This window comes from Delphinus delphis, chromosome 19 (assembly GCF_949987515.2).
Source record: "Delphinus delphis chromosome 19, mDelDel1.2, whole genome shotgun sequence".
NCBI lineage: Eukaryota > Metazoa > Chordata > Mammalia > Artiodactyla > Delphinidae > Delphinus > Delphinus delphis.
The window spans coordinates 15,570,855-15,592,909 of record NC_082701.1 but is presented as its reverse complement, the minus strand read 5'-3'; the positions used below and the strand labels follow the sequence as shown (position 1 = coordinate 15,592,909).

At 37.9% G+C, this 22,055-nt stretch overlaps 1 protein-coding gene across 1 annotated transcript in view; it reads left to right on the top strand.

The window, feature by feature from the left end:
• The window catches only part of TANC2 (tetratricopeptide repeat, ankyrin repeat and coiled-coil containing 2), a 352,607-nt gene that overhangs the window by 101,356 nt on the left and 229,196 nt on the right, over positions 1-22,055 (top strand). Inside the window, exon 4 of the mRNA XM_059997849.1 lies at positions 13,772-13,954. Within this exon, the coding sequence (XP_059853832.1) occupies positions 13,772-13,954 (183 nt within the window). The remainder of the gene's footprint in view (positions 1-13,771; positions 13,955-22,055) is intronic.

Here is a 22,055-nt window from a genome sequence, read left to right as displayed (position 1 = left end):
TTGAATTGCTCAAGACCATAGGGCTCACAGAAATTTTACCAGTGTGGAAGACCTGTGAATTTTTGTGGAATTGATTTCCCACCTTCTGGAGTGCATATATTTTACCACAGTATTTAGATCAGTTGCTGCTTCTTGTTCACCAAGTCTAATCAGCATGAAATTATTAGTGTAGTAGACCAGCATGGTGCCCTTAGAATGGAAAGGCAGTTAAGGTCCCTGTGGATTAGATTATTCCTAAGACCAGGAGAATTAATAGCAGGTAGGCCAGTGAAAATGTATAGCTAACCCTGACAGCTGAATGCTTACCACTTACGATGATCTCATTCTCAGGTCTGTAGCTGCAGACCTGGTACCAGGGATATGTTGATTTGCTTTAGCAAGAAAACCACATCTAAAGCAGCAGCAGCAGTGGGATACACAACCTGAATAAGTTACAAAAATCCATTGGCATTCTCTAAGGTTTGTCTTTCTTCTGCTTAGGCCGTATCGATGAGTTGAATGGGAATGTGGTAAGAGTCATCACTCTAGGATCTTTCCAGTATTTCGTGATTGGATCATACTTTTTGCCTTATATTCTAGAAACTAAATGAACTTGATTCTGGACATAGGTGTAAAGCTTTACTGTGCAATACAGTAGTTATTGACCACTTGAAAAGTGACTGGTCCAAAAGGAGATGTGTTGTATGTGTAAACTACACACTAGATTTTGAAATTTTCTGTCTTCCCATTCATTCAATAATGTTTGCCTTTACTTATTATTTCTTTTAATTTTTAAAATTTTTTGTTTTTTGCAGTACGCGGGCCTCTCACTGTTGTGGCCTCTCCCATTGAGGAGCACAGGCTCCGGACGCGCAGGCTCAGCAGCCATGGCTCACGGGCCCAGCTGCTCCGCGGCATGTGGGATCTTCCCTGACTGGGGCACAAACCCGTGTCCCCTGCATCGGCAGGCGGACTCTCAACCACTGTGCCACCAGGGAAGCCCGCCTTTACTTATTGAAGCATTGTTGTAATAGTTGCTTTAAGGTCTTTGGTGTTTAATTCTAATATCTGTATAATCTTGGGAGTAACATCTGTTGACTTTTCCTTCTCATGTTGAGATTTCCCTGTTTCTTCATATGCCATATTATTTTGGATTATATCTTGGACATTTTGAATATTATGATATGAGACCCTAGGTTTTATTTAAGTTCTAAGGAGAAGGTTGATTTGTGTGTGTGTGTGTGTGTGTGTGTGTGTGCGCGCGCGCGTGCGCGCGTGTGTGTGTATGTCAGTGGCTAGTCAACCAGATTATGTTCAGGAAACAGATTCCTACCTGCATTCTCGGGGCTCTAGTTGCAACGTCAGTTCGGTTTTCTGAGCATTTCTATTTAGATCATTTCCACGTGTGGGACCCAGTATCCATTCTGGGACCAGAGTGGTAGTAAGTATGTCTTGTTGCTCTGTTCTTAAAGCCTATGGTATGGATGTTTAGGGTCACGTCCATGCACGCAGAGCTCAGAGGTGAGCCCTGAAGTTCATATACAACTCTATGGGATTGTTTGCTTGATACACCTCCACACCCCAATCTTACCAACATTTTCCAGCTCTCAGACTCTCCCTTGCCAGTAGTCTGGCTAAAAAACAGGGACTCTAGTTTCCCTGTTCCACTGTTCAATTCCTACAACTGTGTCTGTATCCAAGCCAAGTGATAAGAGGACAGAGAAATAAAAAGCAGTGAGGATTTGCCTCACACTCCTGGGATTACAATTCCTGGGGTCAGAAAAAAGGGTTCACTTCTCCCAGGGTTTTAGGTTCCTGCCCAGTCACCACTACCATCTCTCTGCTGCTACTGCCATAGAATTGGCTGGAGACCAGGATAGAAGAGAAGGGAAAAAGGAGGGATTTCCCCTAGTTTCTCAGACTAGCAAGGGCCCCCTTCCCTGTTCCTCACTAGAAAGGGAGGGATTTTCTTGGAGCTTTTTCTTACCCGGTGTACACGTCTCAGTTTTGGGCTGCCTTTGAGTCCAGGTGAGGCAATACCTGAGAAAAAAACATGGCAAACTCACCACCACTTCAATGGAACTTCACATTCTGTGCTGCTTTTCCAATCTGCCTGCTACTGTTTATTTTCATAGTCTTCAGATATGTATTCTACCCATTCTTTTTGGTTGGTTTTTGGTTATAGATTTATTTGTTTTAAAAAATAGATTTTCGGGCTTCCCTGGTGGCACAGTGGTTGAGAGTCCGCCTGCCGATGCAGGGGACACGGGTTCGTGCCCCGGTCGGGGAGGATCCCACATGCCGCGGAGCGGCTGGGCCCATGAGCCGTGGCTGCTGGGCCTGTGCGTCCGGGGCCTGTGCGTCCGTAGCCTGTGCTCCGCAATGGGAGAGGCCACAACAGTGAGAGGCCCGCGTACCGCAAAAAAAAAAAAAAAAAAAAAAAAAAAAAAATAGATTTTCTATTTTAGAGTAGTTTTAGGTTCACAGCAAAATTGAGTGGAAAGTACAGAGTTTCTATATATGCCTCTTGCACCCACACACCCACAGCCTCCTCCACTGTTAACATCCCAGCACCACAGTGGTACATTTGTTAAAATAGATGAAGCGACATTGACACATCATTATCACTCAAAGTTCATAGTTTACATTAGGGTTCACTCTTTTTCATTAGCGTTCACTCTTTTTTTTTTTAAGGAAGCCTTTCATTTTTATTTAAAAATATATATTTTTTAAATTAATTTTATTTTTTGGCTGCATTGGGTCTTCATTGCTGCACGCGGGCTTTCTCTAGTTGCGGCAAGGGGAGGCTACTCTTCATTGCGGTGCCCGGGCTTCTCATTGTGGTGGCTTCTCTTGTTGTGGAGCACAGGCTCTAGACGCGTGGGCTTCAGTAGTTGTGGAACGTGGGCTCAGTAGTTGTGGCTTGCGGGCTCTAGAGCGCAGGCTCACTAGTTGTAGCACACGGGCTTAGTTGTTCCGCAGCAGGTGGGATCTTCCTGGACCAGGGCTCAAACCCGTGTCCCCTGCATTGACAGGTGGATTCTTAACCACTGTGCCACCAGGAAAGTCCCTAGGGTTCACTCTTGATGTTGTACATTCTATGATTTTGACAAATGTATAATGACATATACCTACTATTATAGTATCATGTAGAATAGCTTCACTGCCCTAAAAATCCTCTATACTCTAAATGTTGATCCTTCCCTCCCTACAATCCCTGGAAACCACTGATCTTTTTACTGTTTCCATTGTTTTGCCTGTTTCAGAATGTCATATAGTTGGAATCATACAGTATGTACCCTTTTCCGATTGGCTTCTTTCACTTAGTAATACACATTTAAGGTTCCTCCATGACGTCTCATGACTTGATAGCTCATTTCTTTTTAGTGCTGAATAATATTCTATTGTTTGGATGTACCAGTTTATCCATTCACTGAAGCACATCTTGGTTGCTTCCAGGTTTTGACAGTTGTGAATAAAGCTGCCGTTAATATCCATGTGCAGGTTTTTGTATGGATATAAGTTTTCAACTCATTTGGGTAAATGCCAAGGAGCATGACTGCTGGATTGTAAGGTAAGAGTATGTTTAGTTTTGTAAGAAACTGCCAAACTGTCTTCCGAAGTGGCTGCACCATTTTTCATTCCCACCAGCAATGAACGAGAGATCCGGTTGCTCCACATCCTTACCAGCATTTGGTGTTGTCAGTGCTTTGGATTTTGGCCATTCTAATAGGTGTGCAGTGGTACCTTGAGTTGTTTTAATTTGCAGTTCTCTAATGACATATATTGAATGTCTTTTTCGTATACTTATTTGCCTCTTTAGTGAGGTGTCCAGGTCTTTTCCCATGTTTTAATTTTTTTTCTTATCATTGAGTTTGTATACTTTGGATATATTTTAAAACATTTTCTCTCAGTATGAGGCTTGTGTTCTCATATTCTTGACAGTGTCTTTCGTAGAGCAGACATTTTAAATTTTAATGAAGTCTAGATCATCAGTTATTGCTTTCGTGGATCATGTCTTCAAGGTTATCCAGATTTTCCATGTGATGTTCTAGGAGTTTTATACTTTTGCATATTACATTTAAGTGTGTGATCCATTTTGAGTTAATTTTTTATGAAGGGTGTAAGGTCTGTGTCTAGATTTATTGTTTTGGAGGTGGATGTCCAGTTGTCTAAGGATCATTTGTTGAAAAGACTATCTTTTCTCCAGTGTACTGTGTTTGCTCCTTTGGCTATATTTATGTAGGTCTATTTCTGGGCTTTCTGTTCTGTTCCATTGATTTGTCTGTCTGTTCTTTCATCAGTACCACACTGCCTTGATTACTGTAGCTTTATAGTACATCTTGAAGTTCAGCAGTGTCAGTCCTCCATCTTTGTTCTTCCCCTTCAAATATTGAGTTGGGTATTCTGGGTCTTTTGCCTCTCCATATAAATTTTAGAATCAGTTTTTCTTTCTTATTTATTTAATTTTTATGTCTGCATCTGGTCATAGTTGTGGCACATGGGATCTTCGTCGAGGCATGCAGGATCATTCGTTGTGGCACATGGGCTCTTTGTTGCTGTGCACGGGCTTCTCTCTAGTTGTGGCGCGTGGGTTTTCTGTCTCTACTTGCGGCACGCAGGCTTCAGAGCACGTGGCCTCTGTAGTTTGCAGCACGTGGGCTCTCTAGTTGAGGCGTACAAGCTCAGTAGTTGTGGCGCATGGAACTAGTTGCCCCTCAGCGTCGTGTGTGGGATCTTAGTTCCCCGACCTGGGATCATACCTGCGTCCCCTGCATTGTAAGGTGGATTCTTTACCACTGGACCACCAGGGAAGTCTCTAGAATCAGTTTTTCAATATCAACAAATATTGATTGGGTTTGCATTAAGTCTGCTAGATCAGTTTGGGGAGAATTGACATTTTGACAGTATTGATGCTTTGTATCCATGAACATGGGAGTTTCTCTCCATTTATTTAGATTTTCTTTGACTTCTTTCATCAGAGTTTTGTAGTCTTCCTCATATAGATCTTCTATATATTTTGTTAGAATTATACCTAAGTATTTCATTTTTTTAATTCACAGTTTTATAATTCCAACATCTTTGCCATATCTGAGGCTGGTTCTGATGCGTGCACTGTCTCTTCATACTGTTTTTTGTTTATTTGTTTTTTTAACTTTTAGTATGCCATGTAAGTTTCTGCTGAAAGGTGAATATGGTGTACTGGATAAAATGAACTGCGGCAAATAGTAATGTAATTTTAAGGTGGGAGTGGGGTGGGAAGCATTCTGTAGTCCTATGATTAGGTCTCAGTCTTTTGGTGAGCCTGTGCCCCTGGACTGTGAACTTTACCAGTGCCTCTGAGTTGTTGTGTTCCGTTGATTTTGTGTCCATTCTTTTACCAATACCACATACTGTCTGGATTACAGTAACTTCACATTAGTCTTGAAATGAGGTGCTGTGAGACTCCAAACTTTGATTTTACTGTTCAAAATTATTTTATCTATCCTAGTCCCTTTGTTTTTACATGAGTTTAAAATCAGCTTTTTGATTTCTACCAGAATAATTGACTGCTGGATTTTCATTAGGATCGCTTTAAACCCGTAGATCACTTTGAGACCTAGCATCCTAAAATCTTCAGATCCATGAACAGGTCAATAGTATATCTCTCCATTTAGGTCTTTGATGTCTTTCATCAGTGTTTTGTAGTTTTCAGCATACAAATATTGTACATATATTGTTAGATTTCTTCCTAATTATTTCATGTTTTTAATGGTGCTGTTTTGGTGTTACTGGTTTAAATTTTTTTAAATTTTCTGCATATTCATTGCTGGAAATTTGCTTCTTGTATACGGACTCTGTAATCTTTGAGTTTGTCTAACTCACTTGTTTTTTTCTAGTGGAATTTTTTCTAGATTACTTAAAATTTTCTGCATAGGCAGGCGTGCTGTCTGATTACATGACCCCGTACTAGCTATTACACTTCTCTTGGCCTGTTTCCTGCCCGATATTATGGGCACGTTATGAGACTATTAATGAGTCACCGAGTGCTGTAAGTTAAAATGATATTTGGAATAATTTCAGGCAAAACCCCTTTGTTTCTGAAATATGTAAAAGCCCTTTGACTTTAGGGACTAGTTTACCACCATGCTCTGTTTTGTTTTGTTTCTCTGTGTACTTTTTAAAATAACTTTTAATAACATATAAACTGGAAAATTCATAAGTAATGTATACAGTTTAATGAATTATCATGCTAGAGGCTTTTGATTTATAAGTTTTATTTGTGGTTATTTATGTAACTTGAAAAATTAGAAGGCAGTTCTGTAGAATAGGTACGGCCTTCAGCTAAAGAATTTCTTTATTAACTTGAACTTTAATATCTCGTAATCATCTGTACTAAATATAAGACTTAGGACTGAAATTTTTTTGAGTCATAATTACTCCTAACATTTCTTTAGTGTCCATATACTTGATATCCCTGTGCTATCTTTATTTTTTTTTAAAACAAATTTATTTATTTTATTTATTTATTTTTGGCTTCGTTGGGTCTTCGTTGCTGCATGCAGGCTTTCTCTAGTTTCAGGGAGTGGGGGCTACTCTTCATTGCTGTGCACAGGCTTCTCATTGTGGTGGCTTCTCTTGTTGCGGAGCATGGGCTTTACGTGTGTGGGCTCAGTAGTTGTGGCTCTCAGGCTCTAGAGTACAGGCTTAGTAGTTGTGGCGTACGGGCTTAGTTGCTCCGTAGCAACTAATGGGATCTTCCTGGACCAGGGCTCAAACCCGTGTCCCCTGCATTGGCAGGCGGATTCTTAACCACTGTGCCACCACGGAAGCCCTCCCTGTGCTATCTTAATTCAACTTTTGAATATCTAATCTCCGGGTATCCAGCAAAACTGAATTTTTCTGTCACATTAGCAGTTTATTTTATTCTGCCATATCTCTATCACATTATTTCAGTAACTTTTATTCAGTTGATTATAGCAGGAAAAGTGAGTGGTAGGAAAATGAAGATTGAGTAATTTGGAGTACCAGTAAATATCATCTTACATGCTTGGTAAATTGGATTTCTTTTTTTTTTTTTTAACGTTTATTTTTTTACTTGGCTGTGCTGGGTCTTAGTTGCTGCACGGGGGTCTTCATTGCTGCATGCGGGATCTTTGTTGCGGCATGCGAACTCTATATTTGCGGCAAGTGGGATCTAGTTCCCTGACCAGGGATTGAACCCGGACCCCCTGCATTGGGAGTGTGGAGTCTTAGCCACTGGACCACCAGGGAAGTCCTGGTAAATTGGATTTCAAATTTTTTACTTCCTTCCTGTTATAAAATTATACATCCATTTCTTTTGCTATGCAGCTTTTCAGTGGTTCCCACTGAAATGCACCAGGTGTATTTCCATGCCCCATTGATGTTGTTCTTGGACTTGCTTGGGCCAGTAAAATATTAGTGAACAGATGTCTTAAATATGCTCCTCTGATTTAACTTGGTCTCCTGCAGCCCTGTGATCTACCATGACAAGAGTGTGCCCCACATATTCACTGCCCCTTCAGTGACTAGGCCCAATATGAATGACACATTGGAATAGTTCTGAACTTGATAACCCAACCAAGATCAGCTGACCCACAGTCAATCTACAGATTCATGAGCATAAAAGTGAATGTTGTAGACTACAGAGATTTTGAGGTTGTTAGTTACCCAAGAAAAAATGACTAATGCAGTCCAATTCTGTTCATGCATACCAGTACTTTTCTTTACTTGAAACATATATTTTTAGTTTTTTCTCTGTATTTATAGGGCAGAGAAGATAGAGGAAAATATTTTTAAGCAAAAAAGTAAATTAGGACATCCATACTGGACTAATTGCAGTATTATTCCTTAAGGAGTATTATTAGATTCTAAAATTATCAGCTAAGTTTTAACATTAGAACATTTCAAATGAAAAGAGATACTTCACTAAATCAAATGCATTCTTCTAGGTATATTGTCTTTAAACAATCTAGTGCTGATTTTTCTTTAATTAGGGAATTATTACACTAATGACATACCTCTTTGTAAACCTGTAAAATACTATAATTCCATATAAATCAGTCTCATGTCTATTCATGAAAGCCCAAAGATTAGAAATCTATTAATAAAGAGACTTGTGAAATAGGTCTAGGAGATTTCATCTGATCACAGTTCCAGAGAGAAAGAGAAAAGAACGGTTGGAAGAAAATAATTGGTCAATATAGTAAAGGAAAGGACCCAGTGACTAATGAGAAATAAAAAGTTAAGACCTATTCTGGTAAAAGTTTTGAAATCCAAAGATAAGGAATAAGTCCTAGATTTCCACCAACAGAAGTTTGGGGGAAAGATAGTAGTGATCTGGACTATGGTAGTGATAGGAGAAATGAAGAGAACATGGTAGATTTGAACTCTATATGAGGTTGATACTCTGCAGAATAGCTATTGCATTTGTTGCAAAGGGATGTGATGGGAAGAAATGAATGATTACTAGTCTTCTGGTTTGAATAAATATGTGAGTGGGTGGTAAATATCTACGTAATATTTTTTAATTGCGGTAACTTACCATTTTAACCATTTTAATGTGTACAATTCAGTGGTTTTAGTACATTTACAGTGTTGTGCAACCATCACTGCTATATAATCCATCACCCCAAAAGGAAACCCTGTACCTATTAAGCAGTCACTCCTCATTCCTGTAGTCATCCCTGGCAACCACTAATCTACTTTCTGTCTGGATTTGCTTATTCTGAACATTTCATATAAATGGACTCATACAACATGTGGCATTGTTTTTGTCTGGCTTCTTACACTTAGTAGAATGTTTTCAAAGTTTATCAGTGTTGTGGCATGAATCAAGCCTTCATTATTTTTATTGCTAAATAATATTTCATTTTATAGATATACCACATTTTGTTTATTGATTCATCAATTAATGACATTTGAGTTGTTTCTGCTTTTTGGCTATTATGAATAATGCTTCTGTGAACATTCATGTTCAGGTTTTTGCTTGAAAACCTGTTTTCATTGCCTTTGGGTATATACATAGAAGAGGGATAGCTGGGTTGTATGGTAATTCTGTGTCTAACTTTTTGAGGAACTGCCAAACTGTTTTACACAGCAGCTGTACCATCTTATATTCCCACCAGCAATGTATGAAGGTTCTAATTTCTCCACATCCTTACCAACACTTCTTTGTTGTTGTTGTTTTAATAGCCATTCTACTGGGTGTGAAATGGTATTTCATTGTGGCTCTGATGTGTATTTCTTTAATGAATGATGATATGAGTATCTTTTTATGAGCTTATTGTCCATTTGTATTGTACATTTCTCTTTGGAGAAATGTCTGCTCAAGTTTTTTGCCTACTTTTAAATTGCATTGTGTCTCTTTTTGTGGTTGAGTACTAGGAGTTCTTTTTATGTTCTTGATTCTAGACTCTTTTTTTTTTAAGTTTTTTATTTTAAAAACTTTTTTTGGCTGTGCCACTCTGGCATGTGGGATCTTAGTTCCCCAACCAGGGATTGAACCTGTGCCCCCTTCAGTGGAAGCACGGAGTCTTAACCACTGGGCTGCCAGGGAAGTCCCCTCAATTCTAGACTCTTATCAGATAAATGATTTTCAAATATTTTCTACCATTCTGAGGGTTGTCTTTTCACTCTCTTGATAGTGTCCTTTGATGCACAAATGTTTTATCTTCCAGTTTGCTAATTCTCTCTTCATCTGTGTCTAATCTGTTTTTTCAATCCACCTATTGAGTTTTTATTTTCATAATTCATTGCTGAAATTCTAAACTTTTACTTTCTTTAAATATTAAGCATGTTGGGCTTCCCTGGTGGCGCAGTGGTTGAGAGTCCGCCTGCCAATGCTGGGGACACGGGTTCGTGCCCCGGTCCGGGAGGATCCCACGTGCCACGGAGCAGCTGGGTCCATGGGCCATGGCCGCTGAGCCTGCGCGTCCAGAGCCTGTGCTCCACGACGGGAGAGGCCACAGCAGTGAGAGGCCCGCGTACCGCAAAAAAAAATATATATATTAAGCATGTTAATTTTTTTCTTTTTACATAACATGACACAATTTTAATACAGCATTTGGTCAGTATTTCTCAATAGAAACTCTCAGCACTTTTGTCTCAGTAATTGACTGTGTCTAAGAGCCATGATGTATATTAGGTCTCCAGAACTTATTCATCTAATAACTGAAAGTTTTTACCCTTTGACCAACATCTCCTTTTGCCACCACCATTCTCCTCTCTACTACTATGATTTTGACCTTATTTTTTAGATTCCACATATAAGTGAGATTACATAGAGATTATTTCTTTCTGTGTCTGGTGGCTTATTTCACTTAGCATAATGTCCTCCAGGTTCATCCCTGTTGTTGCAAGTGGAAGGAGTTCCTTCTTTTTTAAGGCTGAATAATATTCCTCAGAGAGAGAGGGAGGGAGGGAGGGAGGGAGAGAGAGAGGGAGAGAGTGTGTATGTGTGTGTGTGTGTGTTTGTAAAATCACATTTTCTTCATCCATCCATCCATTGACAGACACTGAAATTGTTTCTATATTGTGGCTACTTTGAATAATGCTGCAGTGAACATGGGAGTGCAAGTATCTCTTTGAAATAGTAATTTTACTTCCTTTTGATATATGCTCAGAAGTAGGTTTGCTGGTTCATATGGTAGTTCTAGTTTTAATTTTTTGAGGAATCTCCATACTGTTTTTTGTAATGGTTGTACCAATTCACATTCCCACCAACAGTGTATAGGGGTTCCTTTTTCTCTGCATCATTGCCAATACTTATTATCTTTTGACTTTTTGGTAATAGCTGTCCTAACAGGTATGAGGTAGTATCTCATTGTGATTTTGATTTTTGTGATTGATGATTGTTGATGTTGAGTACATTCTCATGTGCCTGTTGGCCATTCGTATGTCTTCTTTGGAAAATATTTATTCAGGTCCTTTGCCCATTTTTTTAAAAAATTTATTTATTTATTTATAATTATTTTTTTGGCTGTGTTGGGTCTTCGTTGCTGTGCGTGGGCTTTCTCTAGTTGCGGTGAGTGGGGGCTACTCTTTGTAGTGGAGCGTGGGCTTCTCCTTGCAGTGGCTTCTCTTGTTGAGGAGCACGGGCTCTAGGCACGCAGGCTTCAGTAGTTCTGGCTCACGGGCTCTAGAGTGCAGGCTCAGTAGTTGTGGCGCATGGGCTTTGCTGCTCTGCGGCTTGTGGGATCTTCCTGGACCAGAGCTCGAACCCATGTCCCCTGCGTTGGCAGGCAGATTCTTAACCACTGCACCACCAGGGAAATCCTGCCCATTTTTTAATTAGGTTTTTTTGTTTGTTTGTTTTATTTTGCTATTGAGTATGAGTTCTTTACATATTTTTAGTATTAACCCCTTATCAGATACATGGTTTGCAAACATTTTCTCCCATTCTGTAGGTTACCTTTTCATTTTGTTGATGGTTTCCTTTGCTGTGCAGAAACTTTTTAGTTTGATATAGTCTCACTTGCTTTACTTTTGTTTTTGTTGCTTGTGCTTTTGATGTCAAATCCAAAAAAATCATTTTCAAGATGAATTTCATGTTCTTTTCCCCCTGTGTTTTCTTCTAAGAGCTTTATGGTTTCAGGTCTTAGGTTTAAGTTTTAACCCATTTTCAGTTGATTTTTGTGTATGGTGTAGGATAAGGATCCAGTTTCATTCTTTTGCATGTGGATATTCAGTTTTTCCAATGCTAGTTATTGAAGAGACTATCCTTTCCCCATTGTATATTCTTGGTGCCTTTGTCAAAGATTAGTTGACCGTATATGCATGGGTTTATTTCTAAGTTCCCTGTTCTGTTCCATTGATCTATGTGTCTGTTTTTGTGCTAGTACCAAATTGTCTTCCTACTGTTTTGTAATATAACTTGAAATTAGGAAGTGTGTTATGCCACCAGTTTTGTTCTTCTTGCTCAAGATTACTTGATTACGTTAGCTATTCAGAGTCTGTTGTGGATCCATGCAAATTTTAGAGTTGCTTTTTCTATTTCTGTGAAAAAATGCCATTGGAATTTTGATAGGGATTACATTGGATCTGTAGATTACTTTGCGTAGTATGGACATTTTAACAATATTAATTCTTACAGTCCATGAATACAGGATATCTTTCCATATATTTGTGTCTTCAGTTTCTTCATCAGTGTCTTATAGTTCTCAATGTACAGATCTTTCACCTCCTTGGTTAAATTCATTCCTAAGTATTTTAATCTTTTTGGTGTTAAGCATACTAGTTTAAATTCTGTGTCTTATTGTTCCATAGTCTGTATTCCCTCTAAGACTTTATTTTGCATGATCTTTCTGATTTGCTTTTTTCATGTTCTCTTTTTGTTATTGTTAGTTAAGGACCAGATATTGTATATGAAAAATTGTGGAAGTATTTTGAGATCTGTGGTGATGTTATCTTCTTCTAAGAAGATTTATGTTTGTTTTTGTCAGGGACTAGCAATCCAAGATTGCCTTAATTAAATTTTGTGGTAGACATTTGGAGCTGAGCTTCAGTCCTGTAAAGGCCAGTCTAGTTTTTTTGTTGTTGTTTTTTTTAAAATAAATAAATTAATTTATTTTTGGCTGTGTTGGGACTTTCTTGCCGCATGTGGGCTTTCTCTAGTTGCAGAGAGCAGGGGCTACTCTTTGTTGTGGTGTGCAGGCTTCTCATTGCGGTGGCTTCTCTTGTTGAGGAGCATAGGCTCTAGGGTGTGTGGGCTTCAGTAGTTGTGGCATGCAGGCTCCGTAGTTGTGGCATGTGGGCTCTAGAGCACAGACTCAGTAGTTGTGGCACATGGGCTTAGTTGCTCCGTGGCATCTGGGATCTTCCCGGACCAGGGCTCGAACCCGTGTTCCCTGCATTGACAGGCAGATTCTTAACCACTCGCCACCAGGGAAGTCCCTAGTTTTGGTTTATACACACTCCTAGAATGTAGCCCTTTGGGGTTCCAAACAAAAGTGTTGGAGTTACACCAGCTCCCCCTTCGCAACTTGGTTCTCCAGCCATTCCAGTACTTGTCTTCCCAGCTCTGTAAAACTGTCAATGGCTTCTTAGCCTTTCAGATGCCACAAAGTAAAAAGTGGCCCCAAATACCAGGTCTCAGTCTTCTTGTAATTCTTCATCATGCTATTAACTCTCCAGTGCCTTCAGGAAGATTTTTAAAATGTATATAGTTGTAGTTTTCTTAGGGAAAGGTTGGTCTGAAGTATATAATCTGCCATTGCTGGAAGTAGAAGTCAACAGTACGTAAGTGGAAGTAAACAGCATATCATTTACTCTTTTTTTAAATGTTTGAGCAGATTCAAAAATCACCATATAATGTTAGTCTTACCCATTTATATTTTCAGGTACATTCTTGGAGAAAGAGAATAAGAAATAGGGTTACAGTGATCCTACTAGGAATTGCACAGATTGGATTGTCAAGCAGGGGAATATCTTCTTCCATGTTTGTCTTCTCAGGGACAACTGAAGACCATTGCTGTAATCGTAACACTTGTTGCATTGTACTGTAATTACTTTTTATATGACTACGTTGTTCATGAGACAGTGAGCCCCTTACGAGGAGGAATCCTGTCTTATTCATGTTCAGTTTCCTAGTGCTGGACCTGAAGTTAAGTACCCAGTTACGTAGAAATGAATCTGTGTGTTGGGAATTCCTTATTTTCTTTTCACAGTGAAAAATCAATATCAGTGTACACTGTGCTGAGTCATCCAAAAAGATAACTTTTAATAGAGAAGAATTTTAGTAGAAGAGTATTTTCTCACCAGCTCTTTTCTCCCATTCTCTTCTATGTAACAGGTGGCATCTCCACAGAAAGCGACTGTGCTTTTGAGCCAGACTACGCCGTCCCACCACTTCCAGTGAGTGAAGGTATGCAGCACATTCGGATTATGGAGGGCATGTCTCGCTCTCTTCCATCCTCCCCCTTACTCACACATCAGTCTATCAGTGTTCGGCTCCAACCTGTGAAGAAGTTAACTGGTAAGGACTTTACCTAAATTTAGTATATTTAACAGGAAACCTAACAGTGTGGCACTCTCGGTCATATCAGATATGTTTATGTGCAGCTCTAGGTTTTTCCTCTTTGGCCTTACTAATGTCACAGACTCTTGGAAAGTGGAGCTCCTACTGATTTTAGTTTAGGGAATTAGAATAGTGCTCCATTTGACAGAGTGTTGTATTTATTTCCTAAATGATCCATCTGTTGTAGACATATTTTTCTAGGCTTTCAGGAAATTTTCAGCTTTGCCAGAATATACTGTTGTTCTGATTGCCTTTATCAGCTTGTTCGTGTCAGATTACCAAATGGAGATATTGTAATTCTAGAATAAGAAACGCTTCATAGTTTAGCAAAGGTACGTCAGTTTGAAATCCTGATGTGTATATTTCATACCTGTTTTTAAAAGCTGATCTAGATAGTTACCTCTCCATGGTACAGTCCAACTTGTTAGGATATTTACCATAATTGATAAGTTGTGGATTAACTTTAATATGATCTCACAGTATGTATTGTGCAGTCAGGTCTAGTTGTTAGGTGTGAAACTGTGTCTTGATTAAATGAACTTTTATCCCTTAAAGCGTTTTCAGGGAAGAAATGTTAATATATTAAATGATACTTATGTGCGAAAATACATACACCTGGATCACTTTGTCAGGTTTCTTTTAACATTATTGGTTTATATCAACATCAGGAAGTTGACTGGTGTTGAATGGATTATGAGTGTATGGAGGCAAGAAATGAAGTCATTCCCAAAGCCTATATTGACTTCCTCCTATGCGTCTGGCATTGAGTTAGACAGTAGTGTTGATTATCGAATGACAATTCAAAAGAAAATAAGATGATAGAGGGGGAAATGAGATTTTTCACTCTTCCATCTATTTTGAATGGAACTTTTACAATGTTTATAATTTTCATTAAAATAATAGTATTTCTTTATTGTGTAGTTCCACAGAGCATAACTTACACTTCTTTACAACCTGCACAAAGCATAAGTTATGCCTCTTATATTTTTTATTGTTTTTTTAGGCATCTTCAAATGACTGAGTCAAAGTCTACTTTGATTCTTGGGTCATTAGGTAAAAATCAGTAAAGTAGCTTAATAACATTTTACTAAAATACTTATTCCTTCTGTTATCTAAAAACAGGGTAAGTTTTATGTGATTGGGCTTGAATAAAAATTTCAATGCTTTGAAATCCCTGCTTTTTTTTTTATAGTTTAAGGTATTATTGATTACTGAAAATACAAATAATCAAATCTGATGGCTGTCAAGTGATGTGCTTCTTTTTACTACACATATTGGAAGAAATAGTAAGAAAAATTCAGTTTCCTTATAGACGTTAGCTGAATTGCCTGAGGTTTTAGAGATAGCACTTTCCTACCCCATTAGCCTATCTCAGTTTGAACTTTAACTTAAGTAGACAACCTTTAGATGACCTAAAAGATAAATACATATACTAACAAAGTCAACAACATGCCTGATATCACAGAGATAGTACAGGGAAGCAGTAATAGGAAGTGCACTTGGTTAATTACAGGTATGAACTATTCAGTTTTAATTTTACAGTGCTCGAAGTATAAGCATCCTCTCAAATAATTTTATTTACTGAAGAGGTTGTCAGAGGCCTAAGAATTTGAAGTTTGAGAATGCATTTTTAAATATCTGAATGAAAGAAATCTCTCTCCTGAAAGAGGATGCCATGAAAATTTTTCTGTGGCCAATTTTCTGCCAAGTGAATTAGATGATAAGAATTTTCTGGTTTAACCTGGAATTAAATTACTTTGAAATTTAAATTAAAAATATTATTTAGGGGCTTCCCTGGTGGCACAGTTGTTGAGAGTCCGCCTGCCGATGCAGGGGACACGGGTTCGTGCCCCGGTCCAGGAAGATCCCACATGCCGCAGAGCGGCTAGGCCTGTGAGCCATGGCCGCTGAGCCTGCACGTCTGGAGCCTGTGCTCCACAACAGGAGAGGCCACAACAGTGAGAGGCCCGCGTACCTCAAGAAAAAGAAAAAAAATTATTTAGTAGATTATTCATCAGTTATCTTTCCTTTCCTAATTATATTTTGTTATAAATAAGTAAAAAGAACTTTGTATGGGAAAAGATTAACTGACCATAAGGAAATGTCCTTCAGAGAATGGTTCTTAACAAAATACATTAATATGGCCATTAGGGCTACAGTAACTAATTTATGCATTTCCATTCATTTAAACTTCCAACTACCTTATCTTTCTTGTATTCGTATTACAACCAAACCGAATAAGTAGGGCCAGAATAGTTATTTTCTTCTGTTTTCTTTCTGACTTTCTAATATTTAGTCCCCTGTCTCTGCTATGGTCAGGGTAGTTTGCTCATTATTCTTCTGTGCTTTTCACTTAATCACTAAACAAATATTTGTTTAGGACCTACTATATGCCAGGCACTGCTCTAGATACAGTAAATAGAGTTGAATCTCCTGCCTTCAAGGTATTTATATTCCATTTGGGAGGGAGACTGATAATAAACATATAACCAATAAATAAATAATTTTAGATAGTAACTAGTACTGTGAAGGTGATAAAGTAGGCAAAGGGATAGAGAAAGACTGGGGTAGAGGTAGGTTCTTTCTATGAAGTGATCAGGGAGAGTCAGAGAAGGAGGTATTTGAACTGAGGTCTGAATAACAAAAAGAAGCCAGCCATGGGAAGATCTGGGATCAGAGCCTTCCAGGCAGAGGGAACAGCGAGAACAAAAGTCCTAAAGCAGAAAGCAGCGTTGGCATGTTCAAGGATTAGAGAGAAGGCAGGTGTGTTGTCAGCAAAATAAGTCAGAGGGGAGGGGAGTATGAAATAATTGAAGAGGTAGGCAGAAGCCAGAGTTTTTAGAATCATGGTAAGGAATCTACTCTGTAGGATTCTAAGCAGAGCTGGAATGGGATATAATATGATCTGATTTAGCTTTTAATCAGATCTTGGTGACATATGTGCTCAGAGTAGAGAGTATGGGGGTCTGGAGTGTCCCATTAACCTTGGGTGTGTTTTCCTGATCTTTAATAGATCTTTAACTTCTAACAAGTTAGTAGAGGTTGAAAAGACAATTAATCTTTTTTTTTGTTTTATCTCGTAAAACATAATGGAGCAACTTTTCCTATTACTATATAACCTTTGTACTCTCAACGTATTTGTTTTATACACAGAGGTGTATATGAAGATCCATTTCCAAATACTTTGATTCTCTTTAGTCTCGAGGGAGTGAGAATGGGGAAAGGTTTGCTCAAGAATAAAGACATGTAATTTGAAGCTGGAAAAATAATTTTATATATATATAGAGAATATATATAGCTCTACCCTGTACAAAAACAAGTTACTGTAAAAGTGATCAAGAGAAAAACAGGCTCTGTGGTCATACTGCTTGAGTTTGTATCCCAGCTCTGAGAAAGTCACTTTACTACCTGCTTCTGTTTCTTCATCTGCAAAATGGGGTTAACAATACCTCCTACCTCATGGATAGTCAGGTCTATAACCCATTGATGGTTATCACATTGCTTAATACTTGATTAAAACTGTGTTTGGCAAATAATAAATGCTCAGAATGTGTTCGCTGTTATTGTTAACAAAATTGTTAAATTTGGTGAGAAGTTTTTAAAAATTTCTTTTAGCACTAGACACCAATTCGGAACTTTAAGACTTTGCACGTTTTAAAAATTATACTTTTTAATGAGTAATAGTAATAATGATAATAATTCTCATTTGAGTGCCTGTTGTGTTGACATACACATGTCAACTCACGTATTCTTCACATGTATCTCAATTTTACACATGAATAAATTAAATCTTAGAGAGGTAAAATGTCTTGCTCAAAATGATACAACTAGGAAACGGTCAGAGCCAAGATTAAATACCTAGGCCTTTAAACCCTAAATGTGTCTCATTTTACCAATGAAAAAATTGAGGTTTAGAGAACTTAACCAACTCACCCAAGGCATCTGGTATATCGCTTAAGACTTTTTTGTTAAAAAAAGTAACATAGCCAAATGGTTTAAGCCAATATAGGGAAACTAGAAGACCTAGAGGTTAGTCAGGCCTCAAGGTTCACTTGCTCAGTGGATGTTGCTCTGCACTGGGGGAGGCGTGGAAGAGAGTATGCAGAGACACACCGTTGGCCCCAGTAACTGTGGTCGTGGGATTGCCCCGTTCTCTGGATTCTTACTCAGTGACCTTTTCCAGATGCTTTTGTTCATAATATCATAAAGCCCCTCAGCATACTTCTTAAAATATAGATAATTGCGAGTGCCAGTAGTTCGCTCATTCAACACTTAATGAATTTACACTGTCTGCCTACTATGTACACTGTAGGTTTAGTAAAAGCTAAATTTTGAGTATTCATACTGTTAGTAGGGCTGTAAATTGGTACACCCTTTTTTTATTAAAGTTTTTTAAAATTTATTTATTTATTTATGGCTGCGTTGGGTTGCTGTGCACGGGCTTTCTCCAGTTGTGTCAAGCAGGGGCTACGCTTTGTTGCAGTGGGCGGGCTTCTCATTGTGGTGGCTTCTCTTGTTGTGGAGCACGGGCTCTAGGCATGTGGGCTTCAGTAGTTGCGACGTGCGGGCTTCAGTAGTTGTGGCTTGCAGGCTCTAGAGCGCAGGCTCAGTAGTTGTGGCCATGGGCTTAGTTGCTCCACGGCATGTGGGATCTTTCCGGACCAGGGATCGAACCCATGTCCCCTGCATTGGCAGGTGGATTCTTAACCACTGCGCTACCAGGGAAGTTCCAGTACACCCTTTTTGTAGAACAGTTTGAAATATGTATCAAAATTGTAATGCACATAATCTTTGACACAATAGTTTTATTGCTAAGATTGTATTTTATAAATAAATTGGAACAAATTTGAAATGTATATGTGTGTATGTGTATGTATATATAATATTGTTTATGTAGTAAAAATGAAAATCTAAATATCAATAATAGTAATCCACTTGTGTTTTAAAATGATATGCAAACATACACACATCACAGGTGTGTTCATTTGGTGGTGGAGTGGAGATACGATAGCTCTAACTCAAAAGCAGGAGGAGAATGACATGAATTTCGTTGTATATCCTTCTATCATGTTTGTATTTTTATGTGTAAAACCCAATGTATCTCATGAGGCAATATAACGAGATGGACCCTGAGTGCCCTTTTCTAATTGTGTCAACTTGCGCAAAGTTGCTTAGTCTCTGTACTTCAGTTTTCTTGTTTCTAAAATAAGGATAATAATAGTATTTACCTCATAGGACTATAAGAGAATTGGATGAGTTGGTTTGTGTAAAAGCTCATAAAACAGCATCTGGCGTAGAATAAGTAGTCCAATAAATGTTAGCAATGGTCATTATTATAATTTTAAAATAGATTTGGGTGACTTTGTGTCAGCTGTCAAATATGAATTCTGAGCCTTTGGAAGATGACCTTCAAGTACTTTATTTAATAGCCTGAAGTAAGTCCCTCTCCTATTCTGAGGAGTAACCGTAAAATACTGATATCAAAAGGATTAGTATCTGGGAATACTAATTAGTGTTAGCCTCTGGGAAAAGATTTTTTGGCCTGATTTTTAAAGTATTTGCTACCAATAGATTGTAATGACCAAGTGGCAATCCAATTTAGATGGTAAATAAGTTACAATAACCAGTCTGATCATGCTACAGCCTAGTTATTTTAGATGCTAGCTAAGGCCAAAATATTATTTTAAAATACATTATTAATAAAATGGAATCATTGACTTCTTTCTGAGACATCCTGGGAAAATTGCTTACAGCTATTTTGACATTAAAAAGAACCTATACATAGTTAGTCTACATAGTCTGGTATATTATAGTGTACTTATGATACGTTCTTCACATAAGAATAATTATCTTGCAATTGTTAGAAACACTGGAATTCAAGGTGTACTTTAGTAAATTTTATTAGAAAAAATACAGGGTTGCTATGAAGATTAAATAAGATTTCTTAAACATACAACCTAGCATGTAATAAACATTGATAAATGTTACTTTTTTAAACTTAATTTTTTATACAGCAGGTTCTTATTAGTTATGATAAATGTTAGTTTTCATTTTGTATCTTGGATAAAGTGGAAATATAGTCTTGAGAAAATTATTGAAAAGCCAGTTTGGAAATATAAAGAGCCTAGAGATCATGTTAGTCTTCGCAGTTTGATTTATCTTAGTGTACTCATGCTACTGTAGGATAGGAGTAAATACAGCTAGGGATTTATAACCAGGGAGGAAGATGGCAAGGGTGGTAGTGGATAGAAAATTACTAAGTGGAGACATCAAGGGTAGGGGAAGGGTTTGCTGAAGGCAAACCAGGGAATTAGATAAAGTGTGTGGGGTTCTTGCTGAACTGACTTTGCAGGATTCTTGATACAACTGGTCTAAGCTGGGTGTAAGATAGGCTACAAGGATGTACTGTACGACATGGGGAATAGAGCCAATATTTTGTAATAACTGTAAGTGGAGTGTAACTTTTAAAAATTGTGTAGATAGGTAGGTAGGTAGGTAGGTAGGTAGATAGATAGATAGACAGATAGATAGGGGGCTCAGAGCAGCCTAACTAAATTTTAGTTAAGGAGAGAGTCTTTGTCATTATGTATATTTTGAACACCTAAATGGCAACATACATTATCAAATAAAGAGTTCTTTATTTGATGTTTGCATGTGCTGAATTTGCAACATAATTAAATCTGCTCTTTTTGGATTTTTATAGGAACTCAAGAGTTTGTATAGAGCAAATAATTTTCTCTTCTACTATTTTTTTTATATTTAAATGGAAGTCACTCATACAGAGTAAAAGCATTATTTATACCATTGTGGTATTTATAGTGGGATTATTTAAGGCACCTATAGTGTTGCTGTGTATATTCCACTGAAATACAGTAGTTCTGTCTTCCTACCTCTATTCAACCACTACTGGGTAAAGGTTGAAAAAAAATGCCAAAATGTCCCTTAACGGAGAAAGGGCCAAAATCCTCTGGTGAGGATCAACAGTGCCTAGGAACCTCTGGAGTCAAATACTCACATTTTAGGGTCTGAGTTGACTTAGCCAAGTGTATGCAAGATTGTAAGACACCATGACAGTATTTTTCAACAGAACTCTTATCAGTACCTACCTATGAGAAGTTGTTCTTTATAAACTTGTGCTCAGTTTCCCATTTCCTTGTATCTCTCTAAATGGTCATTACCTCCTACAATGTATTCTTTTTTATTTGTAGACTAATATTTTCTAGAAGAAAATAGTGTCTTTCTAGGAAAACTATAGCATATAGTACAAATGAGGGTAATTCCCAACACGATGTTTTTATAATTTTCCTGTGAAACTGTTATTTTTAGTCTTCATCTGTGTTTTTAAAAAAAAAGTTCCTGAGAGGTGTTCTTTTCTTTGATGTAGAATTCAACTGGTAAGCAAATGAGCTGATCCCCTACTTTCTTTTTCTATCTTAGTAGTTGGTTGGTTAGGATCTCAGTTGTAGAAAACTGAGTTGCCTTGGCTAGTCTAAACGAAAGACATTTAGTGAAGTGTTATGATAGCTTTCAGAATCTCCAGGAAGACCTGACTGCAGCCAGAAACTCCACCACCCTACAATCCTAAAGGAACAACACAACTACCTCTATCACAGTTGCCCTGGAGGAACCAGATGTACCCTCACCTTAGTGTTTATCATATGCTAATTGATTTCTTTTTTTCCAGTGTGCATATATATATGGTATATGTATGTTCAGGTGCTTTTATTAGAAAACAAGAAATACCGAAAGTAAATTTACTATTAATTTAACTCAAGGAGATAGAAGAATAAGTAAACATAAAAGAAGTAATCAAAAAATTAAAAGCAAAAATGAGTAAAACTAAAAAACAAAATAAAAATTCTTGATCAGTGAAGCCACAAACAAGTTCACTGAAAAGATTAAGGGAGTGGAACAATCTTTGACAGGTATGATTTTTCCACCAAAGAGGAAAAGAGGAGAGAGAAAAGATAACATATGCGATACATAGAACAAGGAATGAAATAGCTGCTGATAATAATGTTCTTTATTGTAACAGAATATAGTATACAGGCTTATAGCA